The 11,369-nt window shown below is 37.7% G+C and overlaps 1 protein-coding gene across 2 annotated transcripts in view; it reads right to left on the bottom strand.

The window, feature by feature from the left end:
* Positions 1-954: 954 nt before the first annotated feature.
* RBBP6 (RB binding protein 6, ubiquitin ligase) overlaps positions 955-11,369 on the bottom strand; it is a 32,220-nt gene continuing 21,805 nt past the window's right edge. Inside the window, exons 11-18 of one of the 2 annotated variants that reach the window (XM_025855366.2) lie at positions 10,010-10,106; positions 9,792-9,870; positions 9,635-9,689; positions 8,393-8,461; positions 6,288-6,650; positions 5,896-5,997; positions 3,286-5,046; positions 955-2,944 (exon numbers count right to left, since the gene is read on the bottom strand). In XM_025855366.2, coding sequence (XP_025711151.1) covers positions 1,375-2,944; positions 3,286-5,046; positions 5,896-5,997; positions 6,288-6,650; positions 8,393-8,461; positions 9,635-9,689; positions 9,792-9,870; positions 10,010-10,106 — 4,096 coding nt within the window. In that variant the 3' untranslated portion in view covers positions 955-1,374. The remainder of the gene's footprint in view (positions 2,945-3,285; positions 5,047-5,895; positions 5,998-6,287; positions 6,651-8,392; positions 8,462-9,634; positions 9,690-9,791; positions 9,871-10,009; positions 10,107-11,369) is intronic. The other variant, XM_025855370.2, reaches the window with a different exon arrangement.

The following is an 11,369-nucleotide window of genomic DNA, read 5'->3' as shown; positions in this document are numbered from 1 at the left end:
GGGGCTCCAAGGGGGCACAACAGACACCTGCATCCCCAGTGACAGAGCCCTTTAAAGGAAAGTTGGTTTAACTTATTTTAACACACTTCTGACAAACACGTAACAAACTTAACTCAGTCTTGCATGGCTTTCATGAGGTCAACAGCATTTGTGACACTCACATTAATCTCCTTAAATCATTTTTAACTATTAGAAGTTACATTAAAAACACACTCTGAAGTATTTTTGCATACCGTCCGCACGGCCCAGCCTGGAAATCCTTTAAAGGCTCAGACACAGGAGGGTCACAGAAGCAAGTTGCTGCTAATTTAGTTCCTTTCCCCTCCCACTAGTAACAGTTCAGGGGAACTGTTACTCAGCCTGGAGCTGGTCTCTTTTCCTCCTTCCAGCCGCTGTCATCCTGATCCCTGTTCATACTGCCAAGTTTCTGAGGTACCATTCTTACCCTAACTCCCCAAATCCTTTCAATGCCTTTCATTGCCTACAATAACTTCCTGAACCACAGCCCCAAAGAGCCCATTATAGTCTAACCCAATGCTCCTGGACCTCCTACTTGCTTGCTCGTCAACAGGGCAGACCAGGCAGGCCACAGACACTCATGACTGTGCGCTTTAGTGGGCACTTTATCAAGGAATTTAACACTTGTTTATCAGGGTTTCAAGAAAAAGAACCATAAACAAATCACAATTCCTCATCGCTAAAATTCAAGTCCAAACTTCTAATTACTCTAAGACCCTTTCAGATTTTTTTTCAACCAGCTCTCCAATTAATCCTGATTTCTTATTTCTGGCCACCTACTACCAGCCCACTGATGAAGTCTACCTACCATGTTTACTTCATAATTTTGTATATTTGGTGCAGCTTATACTACAGGCTCAAAGGCTATTTTAAATGAGGAAATGGAAGGGGGAAGAGACATGACACACTTCCTTCAAATAACACATATATTCGACATTTGAAAAGTTTACTGAAAACTTTTATTGTAATCAAAAAGTGACATACTGGGGTTGTAATGAATTCAGCAAATCATTCTGCTGATATTTTAGAACTGATACCAGCTTTTGCCAGGCAATTAAAAAAATTCAAATGTGAAAATTTCACAGTACAGTAAACTCCACCCCAACTAATTAATGGTGGTTAAAAATAATAGGCCCTAGCAAAACCTCTCATGTTACATGGTCACAACTCACAATTCTGTACAAAAGTTCGTGTTATAAAGCTCTGATGTAAAAATCAAATAATCAAGCAGCAATATTTTAAGTGCAGCACAGGGTCTTCCATATCATTATTTACAAGGCTTGAATCTCTTTACATTATAACAAAATTTAATACAGATGACTTAGTAATTAAGTCAATTTTTAAAAATCCGTCCTTTTATACGGGGACAGATTTCACTTTTTGGTCATCTTTCTCCTTCTCCTTTTCTTTATCTTTGCTCTTCTTTGACTTCTTTTTCTTGTGTTTGTGTTTTTGGCTTTTTTCCAATTCTACTTCGGCGCCCGCATGCTTCTTATGCTTCTTATGTTTTTTATGTTTCTTGTGCTTTTTCTTTTCCTTCTTCTTCTTCTTCTTCTTGCTGTCCTGACTCTCTGCAGAGCTGGCACTACTGCTGTGGCTTCGGGTTTGGCTTCCAGAAGGGCTATGACTTCTACTTGGACTAACACTAGGGCTGCTTTGACTCTGGCTCCTGGCTGTGCCTATCTGGCCGCCTGCTGCTGGGTCCAGGCTGTCTTTTGCTTTCTCCACGACTTTATCTTTCAGTTCCTTAGAAACTTTTCCTGAAGTTTCCTCCTCTTTTACAGACACATTGCTTTCACTGTCACTTTCATTATAGTCTGGTTCAAAAGCAGCTTCATCAGTTTCTCTAGTTAAGTCGGAGGAAAGTCGGGAGGAGTGACTTAACTGCGGTTTCGGCTTCACTGCATTCTTGTCAGTCTGCCCAGGAACTTGCTCTTTTTCAGTCTGTGGGTCTGGTGGGTTAAGCACATATGGTAATTTATTGCCACTTGACTCTTTATTGTTCCTTGCTTCTAACATGTGCTTCTCACGATCTTTACAAGGATTTTTATCTACAGGTTTTGTCTCTTCACTTGGGCGTTTAGTATCATAAGTGGCTTTGTGATCATGAGGTCTTTTGTCTCTTGAGGGACTGGAATTGCTCTTTTTGGAATCTCCTGTTCCCTTCTTGGGCAAATCTCTCTCCTCCCGTGGCTTAGTTTTCTGTCCAGATGCAGAATCTTTACTTCGAGAAGGAGAGTCTTTCCTTCTTGTTAATTCATTCCTTTCATCTCTACGTTTGGAACTTGAGTATTCTCTGTTGTCATAGTCGGGTTTTTTGTCTCTGTTGGGGGTAAAGTCTTTAGTTGAAGAACCTCGAACGGAATCATGCTTATCTGAAGTTCTCGTCTCTTTGGAAGACTGAGACAGACTTTTAAAATTTCCTTGTTCATTCAGACGGTCCAAGTTACTATCTTTCTCTGGCGGAGCGCTGTTCTTCCTCTTCTCAGGGTTTTCCTTCTCCAACACTGAATGATCTCGATCTTTGGTCTTCCCCTTTTCACTGGATGCAGAGTTCTTTGAACTTTTGATCTCATGTTGTATAAGTTCATGGCTCACTTCCTTGGTGAGTTTCTGAATTTTCTCTGATGACTCGCTTTCTTTTTCAGTATACTTGACTGTATTTAAGGGTTTAGTGCTAACATTTTTAATAACACTGGCGGGTTTTCCTACACTTGATATAGGCTGTGTTGTCTTAACATCTTCTTCTTCAGATTCAAAGTCATCTTTATCCCATTTGGACTGAGGAACCTGAATCATAATAATAACATCTTCAGCAGGAGCCGTATTGTCATTATTATACTCTTCCATAGTTTTAATGACAGTTCGTTTTGTATCTGTTTTTTCTTCAGATTTCCGCACAGGACTGCCTCCAGTTGAGCTCGTACTAAAAAAAAAATTAATATGCTGTTAATTTAATGAGGAATTTACTACTACTGAACACTGATAAATATAAAAAAGGCTAACTTAAACATAAATGTCCTTTTAACTCTCAAAAGCCAATAGCCCTACTCTGAGATTAAATGATTTAAATGTAGGATTGTGTTAAAAAAAAAAGGCTCACCCACAAAATCTATTTACAACCTTCAACTCCTTTCTTTAAAGACAAGAATAAGCCAGGCTAACCCCTTCTTAATTAACATACTACACTTTAGAATTAAAAGCATTGATAAAATTAAAGGAATTCTTTCCCCAAACATCCACACCCAACCACCCATAATCAGTTACCTGGTATAATCCACAAGCGTTGAGCTGGATCCTTCAGCTCCAGCTACTTTTCGTCTGACCTTTCCTTTGACTTTTTCTTGTTTAACTTTGCTAGATGTTGATTCCAATTTTTCAGAGGTTTCTTTTGTATTAGATACATTTTCTGTACTTCCAATTTTTTTACCAGTTTCTCTGTTGAGCTTGATTTTTTTGGCTGGGGCAGTTGATGATGAAGTTTTGTCTTTCTCAGGGGTCCTATCCATCTTTTCAATATCCGGTTCCATTTTGCGCTTTGGTGATGGTTTCACTATTTCAGTTACTTCTAGTTTAGAGATTTTCATTGAAGAGGATTCAAAATCTTTATCTACACCCTTTTCTTCAGTTTTTCTTTTTCTTTTTTCTCCCTTGCTGTCAGGTGGCTTACTTTTCTCACTAGGCTTCTTGGCCTTTTCTTCCTTATTAGTTAGCTTTTCTGATTTGACATCTTTGGAGTAATCCTTCTTCACTTTTTCCTCTTTGACTGGTTTCGTCTCTTGGTGTTCTTTTGCCGACTTAGAGTGAGCTTTCCTGGGGGTACCAATGATCTTTTCATCTTTTTGAGAGGAAGATGACGATTTAGCATTGTCAGTCTTTGGAGTCTCCTCTTTGGCTTTTTTAAGTGGAGGTTCAGGTCGAGGAGATTTTTCACGCTCTCCATCTAGTTTTTCTTGAGGTCCCTTAGCAGGTTTTGCAACGTTTTCTTTTTTGGACACAGTAGAACCATCATTTTTCCGTTTGGTCTTATCACCTTTTGCTTTTGGTTTGTCTTTCTCCCTCTTGTCTTTTTCAGACACTGATTTAAAAGTGATAGATTCTGCATCCATTGGCTCATCTCTCACAGGTGTAGCATCATCTCGACTTGGGAGAACAAACAATGAATCTGTTTTATTTTCTTCACCACTTGTAGGTTCTCTCGATTTCCTAGAAGTTTCTAATAACTCAGGGTTTAGAAAGCCTTCGCTTTCCTCCCCCTTTCTTCTTTTCCTATGTTTCTTATGTTTGTTTCCTTTACCATCTCCTGGGGCATTTTCACTCTCCTTCTCTTTCGACTTTGTGCTGTCCTTCTGATTGTGACTGTCTCTTGTTGAAAGCTTTTCTGGATAGTTGCCACCTAAATTTCGACTTCTATGGCTTTGTCCACCAGCATAATCTTCTCTGCGGCCTCTTGTGAAGGGAGAATTCCTGATATTAAGAGGTAAAAACCTCTCTGGAGAAAAGTTCTCTCTATTTGCTGATGGTCTAGGCTGTGCTCCAGTAGCATAACCTATTTTATAATACTTTTCATACCACTCTCTATATTTTCTCTCCCATTCTCGGTAACGCTCTTTTTCAAATGGGTCTCTAAAGTCAACACTCCTCCCATAATAAGCTTTCATGTCATAAGGTGGCGGAACTTCTCTGTATCTATTAAAATATTCACGTTCTGTTTCCCCTTGAGGCACGTTACGTTTATTAGGAGACTGTCCCCTAAATGCTTGAGGAGATCTTGACCGTGAATGATATCGTCTATATGGGGGTGACCTTGACCTAGATCGATGATATCCATGAGATCTAGACCGTGAACGGTAATTTCGGCTCTTGCCTCTGCCTCTTCTGGGGTATGGAGGTGATCGTGAATAGGAACGAGAGTGTGAGCGGCTAAATGATCGAGAATAAGAACGTGAACGTGTTGAACCAGATCTTGACTTAGAATAAGTATATGAACTTCTTGAATATGATGAACCACTATAGGGAGATTTAGACCTAAAAACAAAAACAAAACAATAGTTGATAGTTGAGAAATATATACAAAATAAAATACAAACTCAGATTCTAGCATGCTCTCCTCACGGTTCCATCTTTCTTTATATCAAATTTCATCTTAGATGATTAAAGAGGCACAGTGACCTCTACTGGAATGGAATAAAGTACACAAAGATCAGAGCAATCATTTGTTACAAAACAAAAGTGAAATCTTGACAATTAAGAGTGAAGCGCATTAATGTACCGTGAGTTATATGAGCTAATTAACATTAAACAAAATGCCAATTAAATTTAAATTTTACTTCCTATCTGGTTATTTAAGTAGGAGTAATTTCTTTGTCCTACGTTGGCCAATAGTCTAGCTTTGAAAGGAACCACATTTCAAATGTAAGCTTAAAAAATAAGTCTTTTAAACAAACTTCCAGGGAATTTTTATAATTCAGTTTTTCTATCAATAAAGCAGTCTGTATTCTACCACTACTTCAACAATTACACAGGTTAATGTTCCAGCAAGAAGCTGTAGCCTCAGGTAAAAGGGTCCTCAGAAATGTTCTTCAGCTATTTCTCTCTTTCCTTCCACAAACATTTCCCAATTATTTCACGCTACAAATAACTTCAAGGGACAAGGGCAATTTCATCCCCATAACTGCTCGTTCTACACAATAGAATTTACATTGAGACATTATTTCAATAAACAGATATTGGGAAATAAGCTACATGTCCATTTCTATAAACCTAGACCGAATCAGAAAAATTCCGTAAGTGCAATGTTATTTATATCCATAGCTAATCCCTGGATATTCAAAGTCCCATTTGTAATTCTGTTGTGAAGGCTTGCAAAACACTAACCTGGAAAATGAGCGCCTACGCTCCTTTTGAATCTTTTTGTATTCCATCAATTCCTTAGCAAAATCATTTGTAAACTCATCTAGCTTGGACTTTTTCTTTTCCCTAGTAAAATAAAGTTAAAGAGTGAAAGTTAACAAAAACCATTTAAGAAAACTAACAAGACAAATGTAATTAGATCATGAATGAAATGAATGAAATTGCCATTAGTTTTCCACTTTAAAACTATAAATAACTAAGAATCCCTGAGGAAGTTGCTTGTATGGCTTTGGCTTAATTTTTAGGTGATTTTTCTTGTACTAACTGGAAACACTAGAAAATGTTTCCAAAGATACCTGGTTGAATGTTACATCAGAAAATGAGAGTGTATGAGAATTTCAAACTGAAGCACTCACTCTTCTTTTAGCCGTCGCTGCTCTCTATAGAATTCTTCCCTGGACAACGGGGGTGCTTGTGTTGTTGGGATGGTATTTGAGTGAGCTGTCTGCACTCCTGAGGATACCCAAGTTGTCGATAAATTGGCCGGAGCCGGAGGAAAGCCTGGAGGAGGGACACTGTAGCCAGCAGGTGGTGGCTGGCCAGGAGGAAACTGAGGAGAGAACTGTGGAGGAGGCACACCTGGAGGGAGAGAAAGTGTATGGGGCGGGGGCGGGTATAAAGGAGGGGGTGGCACAGGCACAAAAACTGGAGTTGCTGGTAGCGACGGGCCTTGAGTTCTCTGTGATCTTTCGCTGTGGTGTCGTCCGCGGTTTATACTTCTGGAGAAATAAATCCGAGATATTATTCCTTCAAACTATAATCACCCAAGACAAGACAAGTAAGTGTCTTTTCTATCTGTAATTATCTTCAAACTTACAAATGATGGAATAGAATCAACTATTCAAATAAGAATAGGAACTTATTTATGTGAAAATACAATTTTTAAGGCCACTTGGGGACCGAAATGATACAAGTTTACAGGGCCTTCTCTCTATGGAGACGCCATATTTAGAAGTTCTCTTTTGTGAAGTTCAGATTTATTACCACTCCACAAAGATCTTTTGTGACTTCCGAATCTGTCATTTAAAGGAACTGACAAGGTTAATGCCTCTCTGACCTAGGCCTCCCCAAAATGCCTTCCAAACCAAAACTTTCTATGAATAAAAACCACTTCCTGTAATCCTTTGAGGTAGGAAGTGTGGAAAGGATCCTTCTAAATGGTACTTCAAAAATACCTAAGTACAAGGTATTTTTGATTTTCATAATTTTATATTTCACCTGACATTATGTACATCATGAGCATTTCTCGATGTCATTAAAATGTCTTTAGAAACACAGTTTTAAATGGCTTCATAGCTTTTTGGTTTTGTTTCGTTTTTGCATTTAAAGTAGTTTTTATTAATTGGTTACATTTTTTAAAAAAACTGGAAGTATAGTTTGTAACTATACTATACTATAACTATACTAGAATGTAACACACAAGGTTACATTAGTTTCAGGTGTGCAACAGAGTGATTCAATAGGTCTATACCTTATGTGAGGTTCACAGTGTAACTACTGTACCATACTACACTATCACAATACCACTGATTATATTCCCTATGCTCTACCTTTCATCCTCAAGAAAATAAGTACCACTCTTAACATTTGTCACTAACAACTAAAAATCTCAATGTTTTATTTCTAAGCGTTGGGTAAAAATAAGAGTGCTGGCCAAAGTTTCTGAATTGTCCCTCATCAAAGAAATAGTGACTTCTTTAAAAGGTGGGCTTATTTCTGTAAGCTAAAGGTTCTTTAAATTATGAATAACTGGTACACAACAGCAGCAGCAGGGGTTTAGAGTTTAAGCTCTTTTCAGTCTGAATTAGTAAATATTATCTTCTATTAACGTGATCTAGTAACAAAGTTATTACTTAGCAATTCTCAAGGCAGCACTAGAAGATAAACCTTAATATTCTTGTTATAGAGTTAATTTAGAGGCCCTTTACCCTGGTGGCGAGTGTGACCTAGATAATAAGACTTAGGGCTTCGAAGAGTAACATTGCTTTTGCCTGTCCAGGGCAAAAGCCGTGAACAATTTCTTTGTCTCTTCTTTTGGAAAAGAGAAGGTGGGAGGAGATTCAGAAAATGGAGTCTAGAAGAGAAATAAATGCAAGCCTTCACACTTGGGAGGTGAGCAAGTTAACTTTCATCTTAAATTAAACTGTCACCTTAAATACTGTCTGGACCTTAATGACGTCCTTCTACCCTCAAAAGAGTAAATGTGAGGTAATATTCTGCCGTGTGCTTGGAGAAAGTAGTCACTGGGAAGGAGTATTAAAGATGTAGCCTAAAACCATCATTTAAAAGACTAAATGTAATCTATTCTTCTCTAGGCCTCAAGGGCAACTGAGGACTTAAGTGAGATAAGCATAAACCAAATGACCTCCCTCTCGTGCCACTGCTGTGCTTTAATTTCTTTGTGTTATATTTTTCAGCATGTCATCAGATTACAGTTTTTCAAGATGTTTAACAAGCCTACCTGTAGCAGCTCCTCTCCCCCCTTCTAATTTGCTGTGGTGGAGAAACCAGATATCCAAGCTTATTGGAACTGTGTGGAAAGATAAAATGGGCTTGAGTATAACACAGGATCTCTTAGTGTGTGGACTTTAAGACACATATTTTAACTATTCTAGAAACTTTTTCTTCTTCCTGACCCCCATTCTGTAATTTGTTCCAGATAGAGGGGATGTGAGCAAGTATTAAACTATTTTTTCAATTAACTATTGTGACAATAATTAAACCTCAATGTACAATATTTTTCACAATATGGTATTCCATTTAGCATTCTACAAGTGACTGTGAACTTGTTACAAGAGAAATAGAGCCCTTTTATCTGCTGGGCACTGTGCAGCTAAGGAACTAGCACTGTTCCAATTCTGCAGATGAGGCAATGGAACTGAATAAAACTGCATGCCCAAGAGTCATATAGCTGTTAAGTGCAGGGGCTGGGATTCCAACCCAAGCCTACCGGTCTCCAAATCCTGTATTCCTTCTACCAACACAATCTGCTAAGTCTCTCACTTAGCATACTCTTGAAAATAAAAAAATCTGACTTATCTTTCAAACAAACAGATCAAAATTTTAGAACATAAGCCAGTTTATATAAATATATAAGCCTATTTATATAGATTACAGAAACAGAAATGACTGTATAAAGACCATTCATAAATAAATACACTAATTTTTAATGCCACAGACCATTATCAATACAAAGATCAAAATCCTATAGATTTTAATATGTAATAAAATTCCACTAATACAGACTATCCAAAATGAGAAACTGTTTGGTAGCCTTAATATGTGTTTACTCAAATCAAATTTTGAAAATCCATATTAAGGCTAGGAAAAAATTTAATCTATTAGCACAGTAAGTGATTCAACATTTAAAACACTCTTTCAAAAAAACAAAAAAAAACCCTACTTTCAATTACTACTTATCCATGAACTGAGATCCTGTCAAGATCACCATTTGCTAAGACATGAAAGTAACAAAAATTGATATGAATTTGTATTTTACCATTTTCAGAAAAGAATTACTCATTCTTTTAGAAAATAGTTCTTCACATAATCTTGAATTTATGCCACTTTACATAAAAACTACATTAACGTGGCATATGAAAGAGGAGTTCACAATAAAAAATATTCACCAACACATTTGATTCTAATTCCCATTATCTAGTTCAAAAGCAATCATCTGTAGATTTTTTAAACATATACTTACTGTTCCCAACCTGGTCGACCACCACCTGGACGAGCAGTATTTATTCTTACTGGACCTTGGAAACAAAAACAATAGGTAAATATGAAATCGCATGTTAAGTAAAGTTACAACTATTTTTGAATGGAGAAAATGTTCAAACCAGAATGATTTTACTCACCAGTTGTGGGGATCAACTGTCCATGCAATAGTGACTGTCCAAGCAAAGACGGGGTTCCAAGTACAGGCACCTGGTAACCCTGTAGGAAAAAAACATGAATAAAAAGAAAGTTAAAAAAAAAAAAAAGACAAAAGAGGGAGAGTTAAAAAAAAACAAAAAAAAACCTGGAAGAAAAACTGTAAGACAAACCTCCAAATTTAAAAGCCAATCAAACTTACCTTCTCCTCCATAAGAGCAGTGATTGCGATTGAAGAGGCACCCTTTGAGTGCTCAGGCGCAAGGGCTGCAGCCGGCAGTATTTTACTATCAGAGTCCCTACAAAACAATGTAGTTTGCAATACATTAAGAAGTCATCAGAAATGGAGGATTAAGAGTAAAAAATTTACATATTATTACTAAGTCTGTCCACCCACCACCTGCATTAAGGTGAGTTAAATCAAAGCTGAAGAAAACTCTGGAGGAAAGTGAGAAGCCTAGACCTTTGCACAGTTCCTCAAACACACAATGTAAGTAAAAAGAAGGAATCTCCTTAAGGAGTCCCATCTGTGATAGCTATGAAAGAAATCAGTTCAGTTCTAAGAATAATAAAGCTTAAAAAAAAAAGTCAAAGTGTGGGACCTAAAGAAGACAGGATTAAGAGTGAATTCTACTTCCAGCTCCACCACTGAATCAAAGGGGTGATCTTAGAAAAGCCAATGAACCCTGAGACTCATTCCCACTGTTAATCACAGAAAATCAGTGAGAAGTCTTCCATATACATGTAAAGGTCCCAGTCCTCAAGATTTTTGCTTCAGTAGGTCTGTACAGATCCCTGGCATCTATTTTTTTTTTTTTTAAAGTTGTTGATTCTTGAATCACAAATCTGTACTTCTGAAGAATGAAGGAGAGTAAGTCGGAGGGGGAGACGAACCATGAGAGACAATGGACTCTGAAAAACAAACTGAGGGTTCTAGAGGGGAGGGGGGTGGGGGGATGGGTCAGCCTGGTGATGGGTATTAAAGACGGCACATTCTGCATGGAGCACTGGGTGTTATGCACAAACAATCATGGAACACTACATCAAAAACTAATGATGTAATGTATGGTGATTAACATAACAATAAAACATTTTTAAAAAGTTGTTGATTCTTTAAGAATTTATGAGCCACTGGATGACATGGTCAAAGGTCCTTTTTGTGTCTGAAGTGGTAGGATTTAAGTGAGTTTTCACTGGTCATCTTCTACCTAAGTTTGCTCCAGTCAGTTTGTTTCTGACTTTTCTACTGCCACCAATGTTTTATTCCCTCTACTCCACCGATCCAAATTGTGCTTAGTTCTGCTCACATCAACTCTAATACCACCATTATGACTACAAGTGAATTCTCTCTATGATTTGACATTTAACAAGGGTTCTTGGCAACTTGTATAGTCCTTGACCTTGGGATGCTTAATCATTTGCCGAGTGAATCTCCTTCATTTATCTGTTCTTCCAATTAAGAGTAAGTCATCTCTTACAAGGAAACCTTTAGAAGAGGGTTACTTTATTCCCCCACCTTACTGAGTACAATGATTCACAAGGATGATACATACTGCAGGTCA

The sequence above is a fragment of the Callorhinus ursinus genome, unplaced genomic scaffold (assembly GCF_003265705.2).
Source record: "Callorhinus ursinus isolate GAN/ISIS: 27379988/994484 unplaced genomic scaffold, GSC_fseal_2.0 scaffold85, whole genome shotgun sequence".
Classification (NCBI taxonomy): Eukaryota; Metazoa; Chordata; class Mammalia; order Carnivora; family Otariidae; genus Callorhinus; species Callorhinus ursinus.
This window is presented reverse-complemented; position numbering and strand designations above follow the sequence as displayed.